This window comes from Mercenaria mercenaria, chromosome 8, assembly GCF_021730395.1.
Source record: "Mercenaria mercenaria strain notata chromosome 8, MADL_Memer_1, whole genome shotgun sequence".
Classification (NCBI taxonomy): Eukaryota; Metazoa; Mollusca; class Bivalvia; order Venerida; family Veneridae; genus Mercenaria; species Mercenaria mercenaria.
The window spans coordinates 70,666,070-70,689,821 of NC_069368.1; the positions used below are offsets into that span (position 1 = coordinate 70,666,070).

Sequence of the window (23,752 nt, forward strand, 5' to 3'; positions counted from 1 at the left end):
AATTTATGAAGATTTCCCTATGTACAATCAAGTAACCCCTGGGGCTGGGTCAATTTGACCCTGGGGGGTCAAGATTTGAACCAATTTGGTAGAGGTCCACTAGGCAATGCTACATGTCAAATATCTAAGCTCTAGGCCTTCTGGTTTATTTTTAGAAAATTTTGAAGATTTTTCTATGTACAATCAAGTAACCCCATGGGGCGGGGTCAATTTGACACCGGGGGTCATGATTTGAACAAATTTTGTAGAAGTCTACTAGGCAATGCTACAAATCAAATATCTAAGATCTAGGCCTTCTAGTTTATTTTTAGAAATTTTTTTAAGATTCTCCTATGTAAAATCAAGTGACCCCTGGAGCGGGGTCAATTTTGACCCAGGGGTCATGATTTGAACAAATTTTGTAGAGGTCCACTAGGCAATGCTACATGTGAAATATCTAAGCTCTAGGCCTTCTGGTTTATTTTAAGAAATTTTTTAATGATTTTCCTAAGTAAAATCAAGTGACCCCTGGGGCGGGGTCAATTTTGACCCCAGGGTTCATGATTTGAACAAATTTTGTAGAGGTCCACTAGGCAATGCTACATGTGAAATATCTAAGCTCTAGGCCTTCTGGTTTATTTTTAGAAAATTTTGAAGATTTTTCTATGTACAATGAAGTAACCCCATGGGGCGGGGTCATTTTGACCCTGGGGGGGTCATGATTTGAACAAATTTTGTAGAAGTCTATTAGGCAATGCTACATGTCAAATACCTAAGATCTAGGCCTTCTGGTTTATTTTTAGAAAATTTTTGAAGATTTTCCTATGTATAATCAAGTGACCCCTGAAGCGGGGTCAATTTTGACCCCGGGGGTCATGATTTGAACAAATTTTGTAGAGGTCCACTAGGCAATGCTACATGTGAAATATCTAAGCTCTAGGCCTTCTGGTTTATTTTTAGAAAATTTTTGAAGATTTTCCTATGTAAAATTAAGTGACCCCTTGGGCAGGGTCAATTTTGACCCTGGGGTCATGATTTGAACAAATTTTGTAGAGGTCTACTAGGCAATGCTACATGTGAAATATCTAAGCTCTAGGCCTTCTGGTTTATTTTTAGAAAATGTTTGAAGATTTTCCTATTTTGTAGAGGTCTACTAGGCAATGCTACATGTGAAATATCTAAGCTCTAGGCCTTCTGGTTTATTTTTAGAAAATGCTTGAAGATTTTCCTATGTAAAATCAAGTGACCCCTGTGGCAGGGTCAATTTTGACCCTGGGGTCATGATTTGAACAAATTTTGTAGAGGTCTACTAGGCAATGCTACATGTGAAATACCTAAGCTCTAGGCCTTCTGGTTTATTTTCAGAAAATTTTTGAAGATTTTCCTATGTAAAATCAAGTGACCCATGGGGCGGGGTCAATTTTGACCCCGGGGTCATGATTTGAACAACTTTAGTAGAGGTCCACTAGGCAATGCTACAAGTCAAATATCTAAGCTCTAGGGCTTCTGGTTTTTGAGAAGAAGATTTTTAAAGATTTTCCTATGTAAAATCAAGTGACCCCTGGGGCGGGGTCAATTTTGACCCCGGGGTCACCCCGGGTGACCAAGGCAAGTGGGCGACCAGGTGTGGGTGCGCAACTTTGCATGTTTATAATAAATGTTCACAGAAAAGAATGAAAGAAATTTAAAGAAATTCTGCCAAATGGCAAGTTTGTTATGTACAAATATGTGGATTTTTAGACAATTAATGGGCAATAACTCTGCAGTTACAAAAGAAATCCATACAAAATTGTGTGTGCACAACCACATTATAGTCCTCTAAATTCTGTTAAAGTTTCATAGTTCAAGGTCAAATATATCAAAAGTTATGATGCAGAAATTGCCATATTTATAGTACCCTATATAGTTAACACTAGAAACTTCTAAGGGCCATAACTCTGGTGTTACTTGGGCAATCTGACTGAAACTTGACGGGCCGCAAGAACTCATAGTGGTGAACATGTATATGAAGTTTTAAATAAATATTCCCAACCATTTCCTAGATATGGCTCCGGACGGACGGACAGAAAGACGGACGGAAGGAGGGACGGACGGACGGACGGACAACGCCAAAACTATATCCCTCCGACTTTCGTCGGGGGATAAAAAGTGATCTGACACAAACATAGTAAAACAATATTTTTGTTCTCAAAAGTCATATGCTACATACACAAGTTACAACTCAAAACCTGAAAATGATTTGAAACTGGCGTAATCATTTGGTGCTTGATAAAGGGATTACATTTTGGTGCTCAAAAATCTTATGCTACATCTACAAAGTACACAGAGTATATAAAGAGATATGCTAGTGTGCAAAAAGTGATTTGAAGTAGATTATACTTTGGTGCAATAAAAAGAGTGAGATAAAACATAAAAGGTGAAATGTTGGTGCTCAATTTACAATAAAATTAACTACAGTTTTGTATGATCAAACATCACTACATCCTGTCTGAAATTACTTTCTAAAACTACAAACTAATCACATGACATAGTCTACCTCATCCACTGAAACAAACCTTCCTTGCTGACAAATACGCCTAAGACTTAGTTACAAATCTGTACCAATCCAAAGAATAATGTTTTATAAAGAAAATACCTGTGTACAAATAAAATATCTAGTACATCTATTCACAATTACACCTAGTTAAAATCCAAACACTACAGAATCAGTAAACAAAAATACAGAACTACAACTATTCTATTAAAATTCACTTTGGTTACAAATACAAAAATTAGTACTACTATTCACAGACACACCTGGCTAAACACCATCACTTTAAATGCATCCTGTTGAAAATCTGGAAACTAGTACTTCTATTCACAAACATATCTGGTTACAAATCTTCACAATCATTATCACTTCAAATGTAATTTGTTGCATGTCCAAAACTATTGCTGTTTTTCACAACTACATGAAACTACAAATCTAAACCTCCAATGCATCCTAGTATAAAGAAATTATAATTATGTAATAATCAGTCCAAATACAGTGTTTATACACACTGTGCATCTGCATACATTGCTTCAACATGGTGCTTCTATAAACATTGCTTCCACATGGTTCTTCTATAAACATTGCTTCTACATGGTGCTTCTATGCATATTTCTTCTACAAAGTGCTTCTACACTCTGTGCTTCTATATGGTGCTTCTATAAACATTGCTTCTACACTCTGTGCTTCTACATGGTGTTTCTATGCATATTTCTTCTACATGGTGCTTCTATGCACATTGCTTCTACACTCTATGCTTCTACATGGTGCTTCTTTGCATATTTCTTCTACATAGTGCTTCTATGCACATTGCTTCTACACTCTGTGCTTCTACATGGTGCTTCTTTGCATATTTCTTCTACATAGTGCTTCTATGCACATTGGTTCTACACTCTGTGCTTCTACATGGTGCGCCCCATGTGGTTCTGGGACGATCTGTGTATGAAAAGAATTGGAACCACTGCCTTACCCTGGCATGATCATTAGAGGCGACTAGTAGGGTCTTAACACTTGGTTTTGCTGTAACTCTGCTGTAAATCTACACGGTGCTTCTATGCACACTGCTTCTACACTCTGCTTCTATGCACTGTGCTTCTACATGGTGCTTCTATGCATATTTCTTCTACATGGTGCTTCGATCTATGCACATTGCTTTACACTCTATGCTTCTACATAGTGCTTCTATGTACAGTGCTTCTACATAGACCCTCTATGCACTGTGTTTCTACACTCTGTGCTTCTACATGGTGCTTCCATGCACACTGCTTCTACACTCTGTGCTTCTATGCACAGTGCTTCTACATAGACCTTCTATGCAAAGGGCTTTTACACATAGAGTTTCTACACGCTATGCTTCTACAAAAAGTATTTCTACATATAATTCTCCTTCATACTATGCTTCTACACAAAGTGCTTCTACACACTGCATTAAGCAACATTTCAAATAGCAAGGTGGTTTACCTAGAAGTCAGTATCTCAAAATGCTTGAGTAATTTACAACTCAAATTCTAAACCTAAATAGACTACATTTTCTATGGCCAAATAAAATGCCATCATTCATGTCCTGACCAAATACTAGTGCTGCAATACACAAATACTGAGTCGTATGCACCATTGTATGTGACAGACTTCTTTAATCTTATTTCATCACATATTTCATTTCTTTTCTCCTGACTGTATCAAAAATAACTGCTTAAATATACTACAATAATTATATTACAAGAACTCCTAAGCATTAAATCACAACCTGCAAAAAGATCCAAACCGTTTCTATACTACATACAGAAGAAAATAAATCTTCTACTGACAAACAAAAGCTTCTACACACAAAAACAGTGCATGTGAATGATATGTCTCTACTAAATTTTAAAGGCTTTTTATAATAATGGTACTTTTTGCCTGATTTTTTACATTTCCATGGAACCTAGCTGCTCACCATTACTTGTGCAGGAACAGAAATGCTACTAAACACAACTACTGCCATTTCCTGTTTCTAAACATTTATATATCTACAGCATTAACAAAATTCAAATAGTTCACAGAAACAGAAATGTGGCTAAACAAATGGCTACAAGCTGGTTCCCAATTCCACAGAAATGAAAGTACAGTAATTACAGAGAGCTTGTACCCATTGTGTGGCAAGATGTATATATGTATGCGCTGGTTCCTACTTCTGTGCAGCTAAATATAGCTAATGAGTGTCAACTGGTGCAACTGGTTCCTGTTTCCACAATACAGGTGCATACAAAGTGCATCATTTTATACTGGTTCCCACTCATGGAACATACAAGGCTCTAACCTGAGTCATAGCACTGTACAGCAGCATCATCTTTGTGCATCCAGCAGGAGTTACGATGGTAATTACGATACCAGATGCCACGTCCCCGAAACTGCACAATCTGAAAATCTTCAGTATCGCTAATGTCCCCAATTTTTTCAATCAGCATTGGGCATTCAGTTACGGCTGACTCATTTCCATGACATCTCATGCTGTTTAAGTAAAATTTTCCATCTCCGGCCCCAAAAATCCCCATCTTCAACCTCCGTCCTCCTTTATAACCCATTTGACGGCAGACAACAGCTGCAGTCTTATCAGAAAAGTATGAGAACCCACATATACTGCCAACTTTTCCATCTAATGTAATCTTTATTCGTCCATTCGTATGGGTAGTTCCATTTACCAATTCGATTTTCAGACCTAAGCCAGACAAAAAATTATTTTTCATTAAAAATAAGCCTTTCTCATATAAGTTACCAATTTTGCATACATGTACTTCCTGAAGGCTCAAATTTAAAGCAAAACATCTTTAACAGAGGTGAAACAATCCTGGACAAAAACATGGTCAAGCTTAACGTAAGTAGAAACAAGTAAATATGTAAGTTCCTCATTTTAAGACCCTAAATCATTGGGGTTTTTATGAACAATTTTCTTTTATTTTTGATTATTAAGGCACTGACCTTCTGATTTTGGCTGTAAATGCTCTTTCTTTAAAACTGAAGTTTGGTCATATTATGAACATTAGAATATGAGTTTTGGTTTCTAACCTGTCTTAAAAATGCCAAATCAAGAAAAAAAATGCTCGAGTCAGGAATCGAACCCGAGCCGCGACTGCAAGAAAAACTTTCCCGCAGTTTTTACCAATACACCACGGAGGAATATGTACTGGTATTTAAGGAGTGTTAGATATAGATATTTAAAATTAAGGCATTTAGCCTCAAGTTAAGCGTTACAAACATTTTCAATTTTCAGTGTAAAAATTAGTAAAAAGAACTACATGTAATTCTCATGTGTTTCCACAGCATATAGTCAGTCAGAAATTAAGTTTCAAAGCTTTCTTAAGAAATATAGCAATAATTTCCGAATACCTAAAAATTTGTCTCCTTTTTGTTGTAATACAATCTGGAGGCCAGTGCCTTTAATAAACATTGTCATGTAAATAGAACAAGAGGGTCATGATGACCCAGGATCGCTCACCTGAGAACCACTAGGCAATGTTACATACCAAGTATCAAAGGCCTAGGCCTTGAACTTTCAGACAAGAAGATTTAAAAAAAAAAATTCCTATATAAGTCTATGTAAAACATAGGACCCCCGGGGTTGGGTCACTTTTCAACCCAGGGTAATAATTTGAACAATCTTGGTAGAGGACCATAAGGCAATGCTACATACCAAATATCAAAGGCCTAGGTCTTGTGGTTTTAGACAAGAAGGTTTTTAAAGTTTTTTTCCTATATAAGTCTATGTGAAATTGGGACCCCCGGGGCAGGGCCTCTTTTTATTCCCAGGGTAATAATTTGAACAATCTTGGCAGAGGACCATAAGGCAATGCTACATACCAAATATCAAAGGCCTAGGTCTTGTGGTTTTAGACAAGAAGATTTTTAAAGTTTTTTTCCTATGTAAGTCTATGTAAAATTGGGACCCCCGGGGCAGGGCCTCTTTTTACTCCGAGGGTAATAATTTGAACAATCTTGGCGGACGACCACCAGGCAATGCTACATACCAAATATCAAAGGCCTATGTCTTGTGGTTTAAGACAAGAAGATTTTTAGTTTTTTCCTATACAAGTCTATGTAAAACTTGGGACCCCCGGGGCGGGGCCTCTTTTCACCCCAGGGGTGTAATTTGAATAACCTTGGTAGAGGACCACTAGATGATGTCAAATACCAAATATCAAAGCCCTAGACCCTGTGGTTTTTGACAAGAAGATTTTCAAAGTTTTTCCCTATATAAATCTATGTAAACCATGTGACCCTCAGGGCAGGGCCATATTGACCCTAGGGGGATAATTTGAACAATCTTATAAGAGGACCACTAAATGATGCTACACACCAAATATCAAAGCCCTTGGACTTGTGGTTTTGGACAAGAAGATTTTTTAAAGTTTTCCCTGTGTAAGTCTATGTAAACCATGTGACCCCCCCAGGGCGGGGCCATATTTGACCCTAGGGAAATAATTTGAACAATCTTGGTAGAGGACCACTAGATGATGCTCATACCAAATATAAAAGCCCTATGAACTGTGGTTTTGGACAAGAAGATTTTCAAAGTTTTTCCTTTCGGTTGCCATGGAATTCAATTTTTTGAACAATTTTGAAAGGGGGCCACCCAAGGATCATTCCTGTAAAGTTTGGTGTAATTCTGTCCAGTGGTTTTCAAGAAGATTTTTTTAGAAAATGTTGACGGACGGACGACGCATGACACACAACGGACATTGAGCAGTCACAAAAGCTCACCATGAGCCTTTGGCTCAGGTCAGCTAAAAAGAGGGTGGCAAAAACTTCTGAAATAAATGCATAGGTAAAATGTATCTATGGTTACTTAGAATTTTTTTCTACTTCTTTTCCTCATATACTAGGCACTAATACACTAAATACTAGAAATGTGTACATCTCTTGTACAGACTGACAGCAACAAGCCTCACTTTATTCCAACTGAGTCATATAGCTCTTCAGTCCTCAATCTTTTGTAGTAGTCCACACTATGCTTCTTAGTAACTGGCAAACTATTTCCTATTTTCAGTGAAATTGCTCTGGATTCTTCAAAAACTTGCAAAACTTCATTACAGTTCTTCAGTTTGAGTAAACTGTTCAATAATTTCTGTGAAATTATTCACTTCTTTGCAATATCCATAATGTAAAATCTGGAAAAGTGCTACTGGTATTTCAGACTGCACTATACTTCCCTATTTTCTCTCAATCTTCCAGGTATTTTCACAGTTTGCTCCACAATTTCCTGCTTTCTCCAGTTCTTCTAGACTTTCCTCAAAATTGTTCCATAACTTTCAGTTTTCTCCAAAATCCAGGTATCTCTTTAAAAAAAACTCTATTAAACTTCCAAATTTCTCCAAAATTTCTCACAGTCTTCTCCGAAAAGCTAAAATTTTCTACAAAACGCTTACATTTCTCCACAATAAACTTTGCAAAAAAAGTGATAAAGCCTTCAATCAATGTTAATAGTTATATGCTTGTCTTTAATGTCATAATATGTGATCTGGGTGGTTCAGATAACATTTAGCACAATTATGATTGTCAACATCATTAGGATAACTGTAAGACAATGAAATTCTGGGCTTGTATTCATCAATGTGTAATTTCTGAAAGGTATTTGACTTTAAAATGCTAAGTTTTGTTTTTCATTGTCCATTATTAAATTCACACAAAGAGTAATAAAAATTGTACTGAATGTTTATTATACAGTTTACAAATAACTTAAAAATTTCTTTGGTCTGGATAAGCTATAAACAAAATTATGGCAAAATGAAAAACTTCCATTCTTAATATTCAGACTTCTGATGAATATGGACCCAAAACATAACAAAATACCTAAATGAGCCGTGCCATGAAAAAACCAACATAGTGGCTTTGCGACCAGCATGGATCCAAACCAGCCTGCGCATCCGCGCAGTCTGGTCAGGATCCATGCTGTTCGCTTTCAAAGCCTATTGCTATTAGAGAAACTGTTAGCGAACAGCATGGATCCTGACCAGACTGCGCAGGCTGGTCTGGATCCATGCTGGTCGCAAAGCCACTATGTTGGTTTTCCCATGGCACGGCTCAAATATGCACAAAAGGTTGCAAAATGCTTCAATACAAACAAAAACATTATCCTCCCAACCATGAATACATTGATCTTAAGAAATAATGCAGTCATGTATTTTTTCACATAAGGGGAAGAAATTCTGATGAAAATATGTACAATGAAAAGTAGTAGCGTTGCTGGTCTTCTTCCATACTTTGATAAATATGTCACTTCCTTTTTTTTGTATAGAGGAAGTATAATTTTCAAATAACCTCACTTTATTTTTTTTCTGGCCTTTTTTACAAAATAATTTAAAGAGTAATGTAAGCTCTGAAGAAAATGTTCTTCTTACTGCATGTCCGCTGAACATACAGTCACGTTAGCAATCTTGTTTCTTCTCTGAATGATATAAATATATGTAGCGCAAATATTATATCATAAATGAAATTAAAAATGAAGCATTAGTATAACTGTATTATTGGAGTTATCCTATAATATACAAAGTCATAAATCTATACTGCTTATAAGTCTACATTTAAAACAAACTTGGTAAATCCTTCATAAATTGATTTGTTTGTTTGGGTTTAATGCTATTTTACAACAGTATTCCAGTTATGTAATGGCCAGCAGTTAACCTAACCTGTGTTCCTTGATTCTCTACCATTATAAACCTGTTCTTTGCAAGCAACTGCCAACTTCCCTACATGAATCACAGGTGGAGGTTGAATTATGTCATGGAGAACATGCACCTCATCCGAGATCAAACTCATGACCCCACCATCCATAAATCTGTGCTCTCCCTATTGAGCTAAGTGGGCGGGCTATGAAAAAAAGTATTATTTGCAAGGCATATTGTATTGTAAAATCAGCTATGTTTCTACAAGGTTTAAAATTCCCTTCTATTTAAAACTGAAATTGTTATTTGTAGAATTATATAAGGATTAATATGGTCAATTTGTGAAACATAAAAGACTATAAAAACAGAAGTAGCACTTAGGACAGACTTTATTTTGTACATATGGACAGTTAGCAAATAATGCGAATGTGGAACCCTTGTGAAAGTGCCTGATTTTACAGTATATAAGCCAATGGTTCAGTTGTAAAACAACATTTAATAAAGTAAAGACTTTTACTTATAACTAAGTACTTATGTTGGTTTTTTTTTCATGCAATACTTTAAAACCATCACCATTCCTGCAAAAGAAAAATTTTCCTTTTAGCATAAAACATAATTTTTCCAAGGGTAAAAACTCCACATGCACCAAAAATGGCCAGGACCTATTTCTTCTGGGACTACTTTTTTCGCTTGCTGCATATTCATACCTCTGTTGTAACACTGTACAGCAGCATCTTGTCTGTGAGTTCTACATGTGTAGTAAGTACTCCTTAGTGCGAAGTTCAGCCCTCCTCGGCCTCCAAATATGGCTTCCTTAGGTTCTATCTTGATTCCGCATTTTAAGATAGAGGACTCATTTCCAGCACATCTTATGTACGGTATCATAATCTTTCCTTTACCCTCTCCAAAGTAACCATTTGTAAGGGAACGGCCGCTTGTGTATCCTAACTGTTTACAAAGAACGTGGGCTGCCTCATCATCAAATTTTGAAGTTCCGCAAACGGTACCCCATTCTCCATCGATCGAGATTTCCACCCTTCCTGACATTTTGCTGGTACCATTTGCTAATCTAAGTTTGTACCCTAATATGTAATGTAATATCATAGTAAAGTAAATCTTAATAATCAATCAACTTTTATGTTTTTCATCTATTTCAAATATCTGTTCTCCAACAAACTTTTTTATCATAGGGCAGTCAGGTTAAATTTCAAACTCTGAGAAATAAAACCAGATCAAATAAAAAACTAAATTGTAATACTTACTGTGAATACACCCATAAAATATTCATTTTTAAAATTTTGTTTTTATATAATTAAATTAATCTAACTGATCTTCATCTGTACTCCTTGAAGAGAATACCAAATTGTCGTAAAATACAACCGTAACTCTAGAGATACTAAATATCTAAACTGGCTGGTCATCACACTTGAACTAGATCTTGAAGATATACATTTGGTGTAAGTATGGTTGATATCAAGAAAGAAGTACTCTAGTCATTTAGGGGACACGGTAAATTTTTCGCAATTTTGAGTTATTCAAGGGCTGTAACTCAAAAGGAAATGGGAAGAACCAGCTAGTTATTGAACTTAGTTGAGATATTATGCTAATACACAGTCTTGCCTTGTTCAGTGACTAATGGATAAGAACTGCTTAGGGCAGATAATTGGTAGGACACAGTCAATTTGTGAAAATTAAGAGTAATTCAAGGGCCATAACTCCAGTAATACTGGAGACCATGTGGCTGGTAGTCAAATGTGATAAGATATAATATAATATGTCCATTAAAGTTCTGACAAAGTTTTGTGAATACTGGAGAAGACCTTCTCAAGTTAGCGAGTGGACAACTCTTAAGGCATCACTTTCCTGCCCATTGCCTATGTGCCAGTTTCAAGTGTGTATAAAAACAAACCTAGACAACCTAAATCTTGCTGAATTCTTAAGAAAACTGATTTCTTTCACACTCTTACTATCTACCTTCCTATCTCTGTGAATTTTATTGAATTTTTCTACAGTAAGCTGTTTCTATTTTCAGTTTTTAAATGAGTGATACCCTTATATGTACAGGCTATGTCCCTGACTAAAGATATTTTTCATTTCAATAATTATCAGAATGTGTTTGAAATCAAAACCATGATAAGTTTACCTTCTTTCTGGTAACAATAAACAGCCGGATCTATATCTGACTTGCACCGGTCCACCGAACCCCATCTAATATTTCCGCACTTTCCTAGATAACTTTCTTGTCCAGTGCAATTTACATTTGACAACCATGGAATTCCTGAAATGTATATCAATTTGCTTACTTCTTTCTTCCTGTTAACGGCATTTATAAATGGCTTTCTGATACAATATCTCTGATTGTGATAAATAAATGTACACCATAGTCAAACTATGCAAAAATCAGGGTCAAATATTATAAAACTTGGTGACCAGTCTGAACACTCCAGTTTCTGATTGGCTGATTCTGGCCAAAATTTTGAAAATTGACCAAAGAAGTATAAAATACACAGAATGGCAACAGGAGATAATCTCGCGTAAGCTCGTTATCTTATTGAAGCGTTTGCCAACCGACTTGATCAATCATGATCAAATCAACAGACGCTTATTAAAGTATTACACTTGCGATATGGCCGGCACGTTATAAACCAAATCGGGTGCAATTTGACTACTGTGGACTTCTCAGACTTCCAATCATAAATTCATTCCTTCCCCGTGTAGAAAATACTAATAACATTAAAAAAAAACACCATTATCATTATAAACAAACAATCTGATAGAAAGTTTTTCACAACACAAATTTTTATCCTTCGGCTGTCTGTTTCATACACCGGTAAAACGAGATCTCATTCAGTTCCCACTTGATGTTGGTGAGATTTGCTCTATATGCCTTTCAAGTTGCAGATCTATTTATTTTTATAGCTCTTTGAATTGACCAATAGCACGCTTGAATTCTGAGACTGGTCTCAAAACTCAGTTTTATAACCTCAAAACCAGTCCACCTCTAATAACTGGAAGCTAACAATATCTACTGACATAGTTAAACAAAATAGCAAAATAATCAATGGAATATAAACATACCTATATTTTTTGGATTGCTGTATCGCACTTGGAAGTAAGCAAACCCGCCCTGAAACCCTAGTTCCCTGCATATAACTGTAGCCTCTGCATCGTCAAAGTCGTCTGCACATATGTAACCCCAGATATCAAAATGACGGATCGATACAGTTCCTCGATTATGACTGTTTAGTCTTAACTCATATTCTGTAAAAGAAAATTGGCAAGTAAAATACAGTCAAGTCTGCCTTAGGATAGATGATTACCAAAGGATACAAGTTATGGTACATGCATTTGTATTTACATAGTCTAAGTGTCCACATTTCATATAAATATTCTTTGCAAATTAAAATCATTCTAACAGTGTTATAAGCACACAGTTTCACTTTAAGCTCTGGAACCAGCCAGTCAATATCTATCTTTCTTTCCTATTGACAAATCAGAACTCAGAAACATAAACAGGCCCTGTTAATAAAACATACTCATATCACAATCTGATGTGAATACATTTATGTATATGTATGTGTAGTCTTTATAAATTAACAAAGCACAAGATATCAACCATTGTTTGACCTACCTCCACTTCCAGGGAGATCAGAGCATGCCACTGAGGCATACTTTTTACTCGGACAGCGGTCTATGCCAGACTGATATTTGCAGTCAAGTATAGATGCCTCGTCCCCTTGGCAATTGATGCTATGGTAACTAATCTCATAATCCATCTTGCCGAAAGCTGAGCAGCATACGCTAATTCCATTCTGGAATCCTGCTGACCTACACACAACCTTGGCAGCGATATCGTCAAATCCATCCGCGCAAACTAGCTGGTACTTATCATCATTCCAAATCTCCACAGCTCCGTATGTGACATTGGGTTCAAGTCGCACTGTCAAAGTGAAATTTGATAACTGAGAACTTTTTGTCAAATCTGAAGTTACACTTCAGTCCAGTTACTTATGATACTTGTAACCTATGAATAATGTGTTCTTATTTTTGCTGAACATTGTGACAAATTGAAAATATATGTTACAAATAAACATCAATAAAATATATTATCACTAAAAATTGAGTGTTAAGATATGGAAAACAGAAATACTGTATGTTTTACGACTGACAATAAAACAAGAGCTGTCTCCATAGGATGACACATGCCTGATGGCACTTTGAATAGTTATGGCCGATGTTAGAGTTTAGGACCTTTGACCTACATACCTGGGTCTTGCGCGCGACACGTCGTCTTACTGTGGTACACATTCATGCCCAATAATTTTAAAATCCATGCATGAATGACAAAGATATGGACCGGACACGCCCATCAATGCACTATCATGAAATATGACCTTTAACGTCTAAGTGTGACCTTGACTTTTGAGCTACGGACCTGGGTCTTGCGCATGACACGTCGTCTTACTGTGGTACACATTCAAGCCAAGTTATTGAAAATCCATCCATGGATGACAAAGATATGGACCGGACATGAATGCACTATCATAAAACTGACCTTTAACGTCTAAGTGTGACTTTGACCTTTGAGCTAAGGACCTGGGTCTTGCGTGCGACATGTCGTCTTACTGTGGTACACATTCATGCCAAGTTATTTGAAAATCCATCCATGGATGACAAAGATATGGACCGGACACGAATGCACTATCATTAAAAATGACCTTTAACGTCTAAGTGTGACCTTGACCTTTGAGCTACGACCTGGGTCTGCGCGCGACAATTCATCTTACTGTGGTACAAATTCATGCCAAGTTATTTGAAAATCCATCCATCGATGATAAAGATATGGACCGGACACAAATGCACTAACATGAAATATGACCTTTAACGTCTAAGTGTGACCTTGACCTTTGAGCTACGGACCTGGGTCTTGCTCGCGACATGTTGTCTTACTGTGGTACACATTCAAGCCAAGTTATTTGAAAATCCAATCATGGATGACAAAGATATGGACCGGACACGAATGCACTATCATGAAAAATGACCTTTAACGTCTACGTGTGACCTTGACCTTTGAGCTACGGACCTGGGTCTTGCGCGCGACACGTCGTCTTACTGTGGTACACATTCATGCCAAGTTATTTGAAAATCCATCCATCGATGACAAAGATATGGACCGGACACGAAAATTGCGGACAGACTGACAGACCGACAGATGGTTCAAAAACTATATGCCTCCCTTCGGGGGCATAAAAAATCAACCACCGTCTGTGTAGTATACACTGGCATCATATTTATGGTTCCTACATGTGATATGAGTGAAAATTAACAACTAACCTCTGTCTGTGCAGTATACACTGGCATCATATTTATGATTCCTACATGTAGTATGACTAACATTAAATCCTGAATTTGTACATGACCATATAGATTTCTCATCCCCGTCACAGCGTACATAATACAGCCAGGATGGTCCTAGAATATTTAATCAAAAATAGATTTCACAGATCTTCAGTTCCATACTGGCTCAATCTTTACAATTTGTGATAAAAGTTATGAATCAAAATGGTAAAACATGATAAAAACATAACTGTATTACATGATAAAAGCATAATTGTATTGTTAAACAAGAGTGCCAGAATGTCACAATATACGCCCGTCACAGCAAATTTCTTTACTCTAGCACCTGTATTTGCAGATGTAATTTTAATTTTGTGGTTGTTTAGTAATCATTGTAATTCTTTTGTTTTTCTAAGTCCACAAAAAAACTCCTAACCAGGTAGAGATACCTTAAAATACACCTAAAATTAGAAAGTAACAACTATGTTGTACCACAGAAAAGTGGTCTTGGTTTTTCCCTACGGTCAATTATAAAAAAGTTACAATATAAGTTATTTATAGTAACAACTAAGGGAAGTTAATATTTAAAAAAAAAAATTCCAAAAAAAAAAAAAAATTCCAAAAAAAAAAATTGTAAGTCCACACAAAAATCCTTACCAGGTAGAGATTGGTCAAAATACACCTCAAAATTGGATGTAACATGCATGTTGTACTACAGAAAAGTGGTCTCGATTTTTCCCTATGTCTAGTAATGAAAAAGTTACAATATAAGCTATTTATAGTAACAACAAAGGGAAGTAATTCTAAAGAAGGGAACTGCGCATGACACTTCGTCTCATGATGGTGTATAATTGTGCCAAGTTACATCAAAATCCCTCTATGCATGAAGAAGAAATGCTTCGGACAGTCATTCTTGTATCTGACCTTTGGCCTCTAAGTGTGACCTTGACCTTAGACCTAGGGACCTGGTTCTTGCGCATGACACTCTGTCTTGTGGTGGTGAACATTTGTGCCAAGTTATATCAAAATCCCTCCATGCATGAAGAAGAAATGCTCCGGACAAAGTTTTAATTCTTGTATCCTTTGACCTCTATGTGTGACCTTGACCTTAGACCTAGGGACCTGGTTCTTGCGCAAGACACTCCGTCTCATGATGATGCACAATTGTGCCAACTTTCATCAAAATCCCTCTATGCATGAAGAAGATATGCTCCGGACAAAGTTTTCATTCTTGTATCCTTTGACCTCTAAGTGTGACCTTGACCTTAGACCTAGGGACCTGGTTCTTGCGCACGACACTCCGTCTTATGATGATAAACAATTGTGCCAGTTTTCATCAAAATCCCTCTATGCATGAAAAAGATATGCTCCAGACAAAGTCCTACTTGAATTTGACCTTTGACCTCTAAGTGTGACCTTGACCTTAGACCTAGGGACCTGGTTCTTGCGCATGACACTCCGTCTCATGAGGGTGAACAACTGTGCCAAGTTTCATCAAAATCCCTTCATGCATGTAGAAGATATGCTCCAGACAAGGTCTGTGGACGCCAACCGCCCGCCCGCCCATCCGCCCGCCAGGGGCGTTCCCATAATACGTCCCGTTTTTCAAACGGGCGTATAAAAAGGAGCAATACACCCAACTAAATAGTACATTGATTAATCATAAACTTCTGGGGTGAGGGTGAAAGTGGTCAAAGTGAATATGTTTTAAGAAGCACTTGTGCCTATTTTGCTCTCAATCCTAAAACATAATTGAAAAAGAATTTGAACAGAAACAGTTAATTCTTTAAACTGTTGTGAGGTAAATTACTCTGCAAGAAGCCAATCAAACATAAAATCGTAAGTCATGCTATATAAGCTTGGGTAACAGTTGTGTCGAGGTATGTATCAGACATATACACACACAGGGCAAAATGAACTTTACCCATAGTCCTCTGTTTTTGAGAAAATGGTTCAAGTATGATGTTCTTACCAGTGCCTGGACCATAGAAAGAGTTTGGCTGAGCAACGCCATCTAGGTACCCCAGTTGTCGACAAACAACTCTAGCATCATTATTTGCCCAGTACGAGTCACAGATTGTACCCCATTCTCCACCATATGACACCTGTACACGCCCCTCCGCCGGAGAACTGCCATTCACCAGCCTCACCTGGAATCCTGTAAATCCAGATGTTTAAATCTAATACAATATTCATTTTAAAACCTTTGTCACTGTCTATTCTTGCAAATGATTAGCAGGTATGAGTTTACCAAATATAAATACATTAGTAAATTCTCATCAGAACAAATAATCCCATTATACCAAGGCATTAACTTCTTCCTAGTGGAAATTTAGCAAATATCTTTTTTCAGTAATGAGAATTAAAATACCGTAAGGAAATGGCTGAAGCTTGTTCAATTTAATGCCAAGTACTACAAAACTTGCATGCTAATTAGTCTCTCGTATTAAAAACACTACATCAAGAGGTGTCAGTTGCATGCTCCAATTCCAGAATCTTCCCTTGTTCTTTGGTACACTAAACAATGGCCTCAGTTTAAAGTCTTATAAGTAAGACTTAGAAAAATTTTGGCAGAGACTAAAGTCAAAGTCTTGACCACTTCTATCATAGCCTGACATCTTAAAACTGAACTGTACATAATTTATACCAGATAACTAACCTGGTCCTTCATAACAGTAGACCCTAGCTGCCATATGATTGGATAAGCAACCACTTGTGGGCGTTTCCTTAAATTTACATTTCTGTATACTGGGCTCATTGCCCTTGCATTCCACACTGGTCATCCAGATAGGGGTACTTGATCCTGAAATAATAAATAGAACAATAAAATATGTATACATGTATATTGAAAATTGAATTGCAATAAAACAATTTTCTAAAAAACATTTTATTTAATATTTTGTCTCCCAATATCACGATGTCATGATAGTCGAGGCTACTGACACGGGCTATGTATATACACAAGTCATTTAAGTTCATGAGCATAACATTTAGTAGTTTTGGCCAAAATGGCTATTCACTGGAATGTAACTTTGTGGATTTCAAGTCTTGAGGATAAAATGAATGAGAATTTTGCATGTTCGCTGGGGCTGAATTTTGTGGACCTATGTAACCACTAAATCCACAAACACTAGTCCCTGCAATAATACTTATGATTTTACAGTAACTGGGTAGGGTAATACTTAACAGAAATGTTCTTACCAGAGTATAATGGTCCAAATGAAACACCACCACCAGAGTAGCCAAGCTGTCGACATAACACATCTGCATCTTTATTGTCCCATCCCTCGGCACAAATCGTACCATTCATTCCGTGCTTCTCTACCACAACTGTTGCCGGGAAATTGGTGAAGGGCAGAATATTTATATCTGAAAAAGTCACAACAGGATAACGTCTTTACCTTAAATCAACTATTCTTAAGCGACAATTTCTTATCACAGCAACAGTCAATTTAAGATTTTAATTTTGCTTTTTTAAGAGAAAATACTAAATATCTGTGAAATGCCAAAATATGCCTTAAATAATTATACTTTCCCTAAAATCCACTCTGCAGAACTATTTTACTAGTATATTTCAAAAACAGGGACAAAATTCAAGTACATTTCAACAGCTTTTCAAGTTTTCTTTTTTTTTTAATTTTCAAGAACTACTTTTCACGAAACAACATACTCCAAACAGATTTTATTCATCCTCATTGTAAAATGTATACGTAATTTAAATGTGTACAAATAATGACATTATCACATCATAAGATTTGTACTGCTGTTGCTGAGGCTTTTCAGTACACAATCCCCCTTCATAACATTTTATGCCTACAATAACATATGCACTTTTTTCTGTCAGTTTTAAATTTATTTTGCCAAGGTTTATGGTCTCATTGGTGTTCAGTTTATTCAAGTACACACATCTGCTTTTCCTAATCATCATTATTCACTAAATCTTGACGCTATTTTTTCCATAAAATGAAAATTTTAATTGTTATGTTATGCATTTTACGGTAACAACAGATAACTTTCTTTCAAATTATCTTCATTTTTTGTTTCTTTTTTGAAAGATTCATTCTTAACACAAAACAAGTCCATGACAGAATATTTTTCAAGGAGTTGCGGGTAAAATCCAAGCAGTATTTTTAAAATTCAACAACTTTTCAGGATTTTTTGTTTAGTAATTTTAGTAATTTTCAAGTAGTTTTTAAGGACTTCCATCTAATTCAAGGACTATTCAAGGTCTGTACAAAACCTGAACAAACACAATTACCTGAATTATCTATAGCTAGTTTAGAACACAGTACAGAGGCATAGTTGGATGATCTGTCTTTACACTCTCCTGTCTCCTCATACCCACAGTTAGCTATTGTCGCCTCTTTGCCAGTACAGTTAAACCCAAGAACATATTCAGAATAATACCTCCTGCCAAATGCTCCTGTGGAAAAGTAATGTATATTCCGGATTAAGAAACTGTAGACTTGCTACAAATAGCATAATGCTTTTCTGTGTAAGGTCATTTTACTTAATACAGCTAGAAAATATTATATAATTATTAATATCATATAAAGAAGATTTCTGGATAAACTGCTCTATTTACATGACTATGTTCTCTAAGACCAGAATTTTGTTTCAAACTTTCAGTAATTGAAGCCTATCTCTAGCAACACTGTAAGAAGTGAAGAACTCTATTCTGCTGGAATAATAATGCCTCAATGTTTTTAATAAGAGTCTGATAAAAAGTAGTCATTTATAGCTTAAAATTAAGATGCTTCAAGAATATGACTCCTTTGAACAGTTCCCTGGGAACAGAACTCATGAACAGTGTATAAGTATAAGTACTGTGTGTGTCTGTTTCAGATACAAACCAAAACAGTTTTATGCCAAAATATACCTTGTACCTAGAGATATAAAAACCTTACCTGGTACAAGATCTTTGCTGTTTGGAAAGCCCAGTTCTCTGCAGACAACATGAGCATCTTTAGCATCAAATCCTTTAGCACACATGGTTACCCAATTGCCATGGCTATACATTTCAACTTTCCCAGCAGTCATATTCTCATTGTTCTGCCCACCAGATATACGCACTGCAATAGTGTAAGTTTGATAATACAGTTCAACCTGCATTGGCAGTCACCTGTTATAAGCAGTCACCTGTATTAAGTGGACACTTGCCTTAAGCAGTCAGACTACTTTCTATATTGAATTTTGTTCAGTTTTTAACTTGTCTAAAGCAGCCACCTGCCTTAAGTGCCAGATGTAGCTTCCTAGGTTGGCTGCTTAATGCAGGGTTATATTTCGTCAATAATGCAATCTCCTGTAAAATACCTCATGCAAGAATTTAAAAAGATTCTTACTTGCAAGAACTTTAACATTCAAAGTTAAAGAGAATGGTATTTTGCTATCCCATTGCTAAAATAAAAACATTGCTATAGATCTTATCTACTTGCTTCTTTGAAGACTTCAAGCAAATTACCTCTGTCACAGGATCTAAACCAATGGCTCGTGGTACATGTGTCTAAAATTCTGTTTTTAGCATTCTTTAAGAAGGAAACAACAATGTCTATACTTTCTTTAAGTTATCCAAGAAAAGGCTTTAAAATCAATCTTACCGTTATTGTAACAGAAGACCCCTGCATTTCTATTAGCCTCGTAACACCTCTCATCAATATTTTTCTGCCAACCTGGGTTACGGCACATGAATATAGAACTTTCCTCACCATAGCAACCCATTGATGACATCACCACTGTAGCTCCATTAGAAGGATAGTGACTAGCAATACAAAAAGTGTGTTTAATTTTCATTTTCATATAAAATAAGTTACCTTATTCTGTGAAATCATTTTTTTTTTTGGAGGGACTAATTTTTACAGGTTTCTTTGACATGACAATCTGTGACATTTAATCCTGAAGAATATGCAAATTTTCCTGTCCTTTTCTCTTTAAATTTGAAATATATAATTTCAAGCCTCCCAAAAATGTTGACTTTTGCCAATCTCACAAAATATTATGCCCACCAAATGAAATAATTTCACAGTATTTACAAGAACTTTGCAAACCATAAGCAGATGGACAGAGCCAATCTACAGTGGATCTTTTCATTCATTTCTATTGGTCTACACACTGTCACATGAGTAGCAATAATACACTATAACAAATAACTTGTAGGTTGGGCCAAGACACTTCAAACAGGTGTGTGAATCACAAGCAGCAAAATTCAGCAGTGACTTCAGGGCGATGTGATATCATACAAGTTAAGACATCAAATGATACAGAAAAAATCTTCCAAATTCTGCCAATGTTTGGATGGGATACACTTTTCACAAAAACTCTGCTAGTTACTGGAATTAATGCTTGACAGTTATCATTCTGGAAAAATATTAACCTCAGGTTCAACCCTCAGTAAACATTACTTTTCCAAGTTTGATCAATCCTCAAATTTACCTAAAAAAAAATATGTTATTGCACGATTATAGTTATTTCTACCACTAGTACTTTCTTTAGTGCCCCTGCATTACAATGCCTACATGCAGAATAATTGATAAAATAATAAATAATTATTTTAACCATAATATACCTACTTTGACAAACAATATAATGTGGAAGAATTGTTTTCCCCAAATTTTAAAAGAATAACTTCTAACTTTAATAAGAACTGTCAGAGGAGACAGCCCGCTGGACTATTTTGATGCTTCATAGTGAAACAGGGCAAATCAGAGGACATTAGAGATATCAGTGGCGTGATTAATATTCCAAATGCAAGAAGATAATAATGCCCATCTCCCCTTGATGATGAACCTTCCTGTGAAGCATGGCTAAATTCCAACCAATGGTTGCTGAGAAATGCTATGGACAAGAATTGTACTATAGTATACTACTGTTGAATAATCTAAGGGCAATAACTCAGTGAAAAATCATGGAGCCAGAACACAAAGATAACATGCACATCTCCTCTTAAGAGTGAAACTTCCTACGAAGTTTCACTAAATTCAAACCAGTGGTTGCAGAGAAATACTCCGGACAAGAACTGTACTATAGTATACTATTGTTGAATAATCTAAGGGCAATAACTCGGTGAAATATTTGTGTAAGAGTTATGGCCCTTGTGTCATATAATGTATGTAATGATGTGTAACAACTGTTAAGTTTGAAGTATATTCAGCCTGTAACACAAGAGAAAGAGGGCAGCACCTCAGAAGTCTTAGCAAGGTGCATTATTCATAAGAATTTGGTGCAACAGTTCCGACCAATCTGTCATATGATGTGGGTGATGATGAATAAAAGAACTGTATTAAGTTTGAAATAAATCAATCAAGTAACAACTGAGATAAAATGAAGGTGCTTCAAGTTTTAAACTAGCTGCCGATGCAGATGCTGATACAGGGTTGAGTAGCATAGTTGCCCATATACTTCATATTGTCAAGCTAAAACTGCATCGCTGCTAACACTCAAGATTATTACCTCCGTGGCTCACCATCTTGAAATCCGAGTTGTTTACATGCAACACTAGCATCATAACGTGACCAACCAAAGTCGCAGATTGTTCCTTTGAAACTATCCAGAATGATTTCTAAATGTCCCGAGTTTGCAGATCCAACTAAACGCAAGGCCGGCTCTAAAAACACAAAGTCATGACTGAATGACACATAAAGTTTAGTTATGTTTCACACATATGTATTACCGGGTAAAGAGGTGAGATTTTAACCTATTTCACACCAAAGTAAGAATTAAATTCACTGCAAAATTCATATTTTGAAATCATTTTTGTTCATTGGGCACTAAATTTTTGAATTTCAATATTACTTTGACCAACAAAATCAATGAATAAATTTCACATTTTAAATTATCCATAATTTTTTGAAATCAATGAATTCTTGTCACTATAAAACAGAAAGTTTGGCCAAAACAATGTACTTTAATGCTGATGGGATTAAAACAACTGCTTAGTACAGTATCTGAAAATAGAGGGATAAATTTGATCTACATGTTTTTATCAATCAAAACATGGATTTGTACTTACTTTTTATTGTATAACACAAAACACCAGCATCTCCTGATGAGAACTTAGCATCACATAGTCCACTACTCACTGGACAGTCAAATAGTGATGATTCGTTTCCATAGCAACCAACTTTACCAAGTGTGTAAGGTCCATATCCTGGAACATAATAAAAACCCTATATAAATACAAATGCATTAATTTAGCTTCAGTGTGTATATTTGTTGTGTTTTGATTTTTCTGATTCCCATTAAATGGTAAGGTATATTTTATTTACATTAGCTTTGTGAAACAATGAACATAAGCTTTGTAGAGCTTTTGAGCGACCCTATGTTTAATGGAAACTAATGCTCTTATTTAAGCCATTGTTAGGAATGGAGTTTACATGACTGATTTCAGCTACTAGTAAATACATTCATCCTCATACCCTACTTAGTATGCGCACTACAAAATCAAGGTGTTTAATCTGTTAATACTGGAGAAATTAACAATTCTTCAGGCATATCCTCCTACGTCTTGGTCTCAACGTTACTAACATCATGCACAATTTTTGATATTTTGTAATTTGTTATCAAAGAAATCTTCCAAATAAAACAAAAGATTGAAACTAAATACTTATGTTCACAGAGATGAGTGCACAAACACAGATGAATAACACAAAATTAGAAGAAAAAAAATGGAATGTAGTCTACCTGCTGATGTATATTTATAGGCCACCCCACCAAGATATCCCAGCATCTTACAGACAACAGTTGCATCATTGTCATCCCAGGCATTGGGACAAACGCGGCCCCAGATACCATACTGCTGTACTGTTACCCGTCCTGTCTGATTGCCCATTGTTGAACCTTCACCACCTTCTAGTTTCATTTGTTTCTCTATAGAATGAATACATACATATACAATGTTTCATTATATAGTATTCAAGACAGATTAATAAAGTACTGTTTCAGTTTTTTGTTGTTTGGTTAAATCAGTCCTATCGTGAACTCATCAAATCATCTCATCACCACCCACCTATATTCCAAGTTAAAGTCAACACCTTGAATAGGTTTGAAGTTGTGCTCTAAAAACAAAATACAAAGGTCAGATTTGAACTCAATTTGTGACCTTGACCTTTGACCTACTTATCGAGTTATGCACTCTGCACATCGTCTCATCACAATTTACCTATATGCCAAGTATGAAGTTATTACCTTCAATGGTTATTTAGTTATGCTCTTGGCAAAATATGACTGACAGATATGACCTTGCTGTGACCTTGACCTTTGACCTACAGGCCTA

At 36.1% G+C, this 23,752-nt stretch overlaps 1 protein-coding gene across 2 annotated transcripts in view; it reads right to left on the reverse strand.

The window, feature by feature from the left end:
- LOC123565271 (deleted in malignant brain tumors 1 protein-like) overlaps positions 1 to 23,752 on the reverse strand; it is a 108,726-nt gene that overhangs the window by 45,636 nt on the left and 39,338 nt on the right. The window contains exons 10-23 of one of the 2 annotated variants that reach the window (XM_053550153.1): positions 23,161 to 23,346; positions 22,490 to 22,627; positions 21,931 to 22,084; positions 20,082 to 20,242; positions 19,392 to 19,556; positions 18,743 to 18,907; positions 17,686 to 17,853; positions 17,144 to 17,287; positions 16,457 to 16,642; positions 14,482 to 14,619; positions 12,779 to 13,087; positions 12,226 to 12,408; positions 11,291 to 11,425; positions 4,809 to 5,207 (exon numbers count right to left, since the gene is read on the reverse strand). In XM_053550153.1, coding sequence (XP_053406128.1) covers positions 4,809 to 5,207; positions 11,291 to 11,425; positions 12,226 to 12,408; positions 12,779 to 13,087; positions 14,482 to 14,619; positions 16,457 to 16,642; positions 17,144 to 17,287; positions 17,686 to 17,853; positions 18,743 to 18,907; positions 19,392 to 19,556; positions 20,082 to 20,242; positions 21,931 to 22,084; positions 22,490 to 22,627; positions 23,161 to 23,346 — 2,631 coding nt within the window. Of the gene's footprint in view, positions 1 to 4,808; positions 5,208 to 9,854; positions 10,230 to 11,290; positions 11,426 to 12,225; positions 12,409 to 12,778; positions 13,088 to 14,481; positions 14,620 to 16,456; positions 16,643 to 17,143; positions 17,288 to 17,685; positions 17,854 to 18,742; positions 18,908 to 19,391; positions 19,557 to 20,081; positions 20,243 to 21,930; positions 22,085 to 22,489; positions 22,628 to 23,160; positions 23,347 to 23,752 lie in introns of both variants that reach the window. The other variant, XM_053550154.1, reaches the window with a different exon arrangement.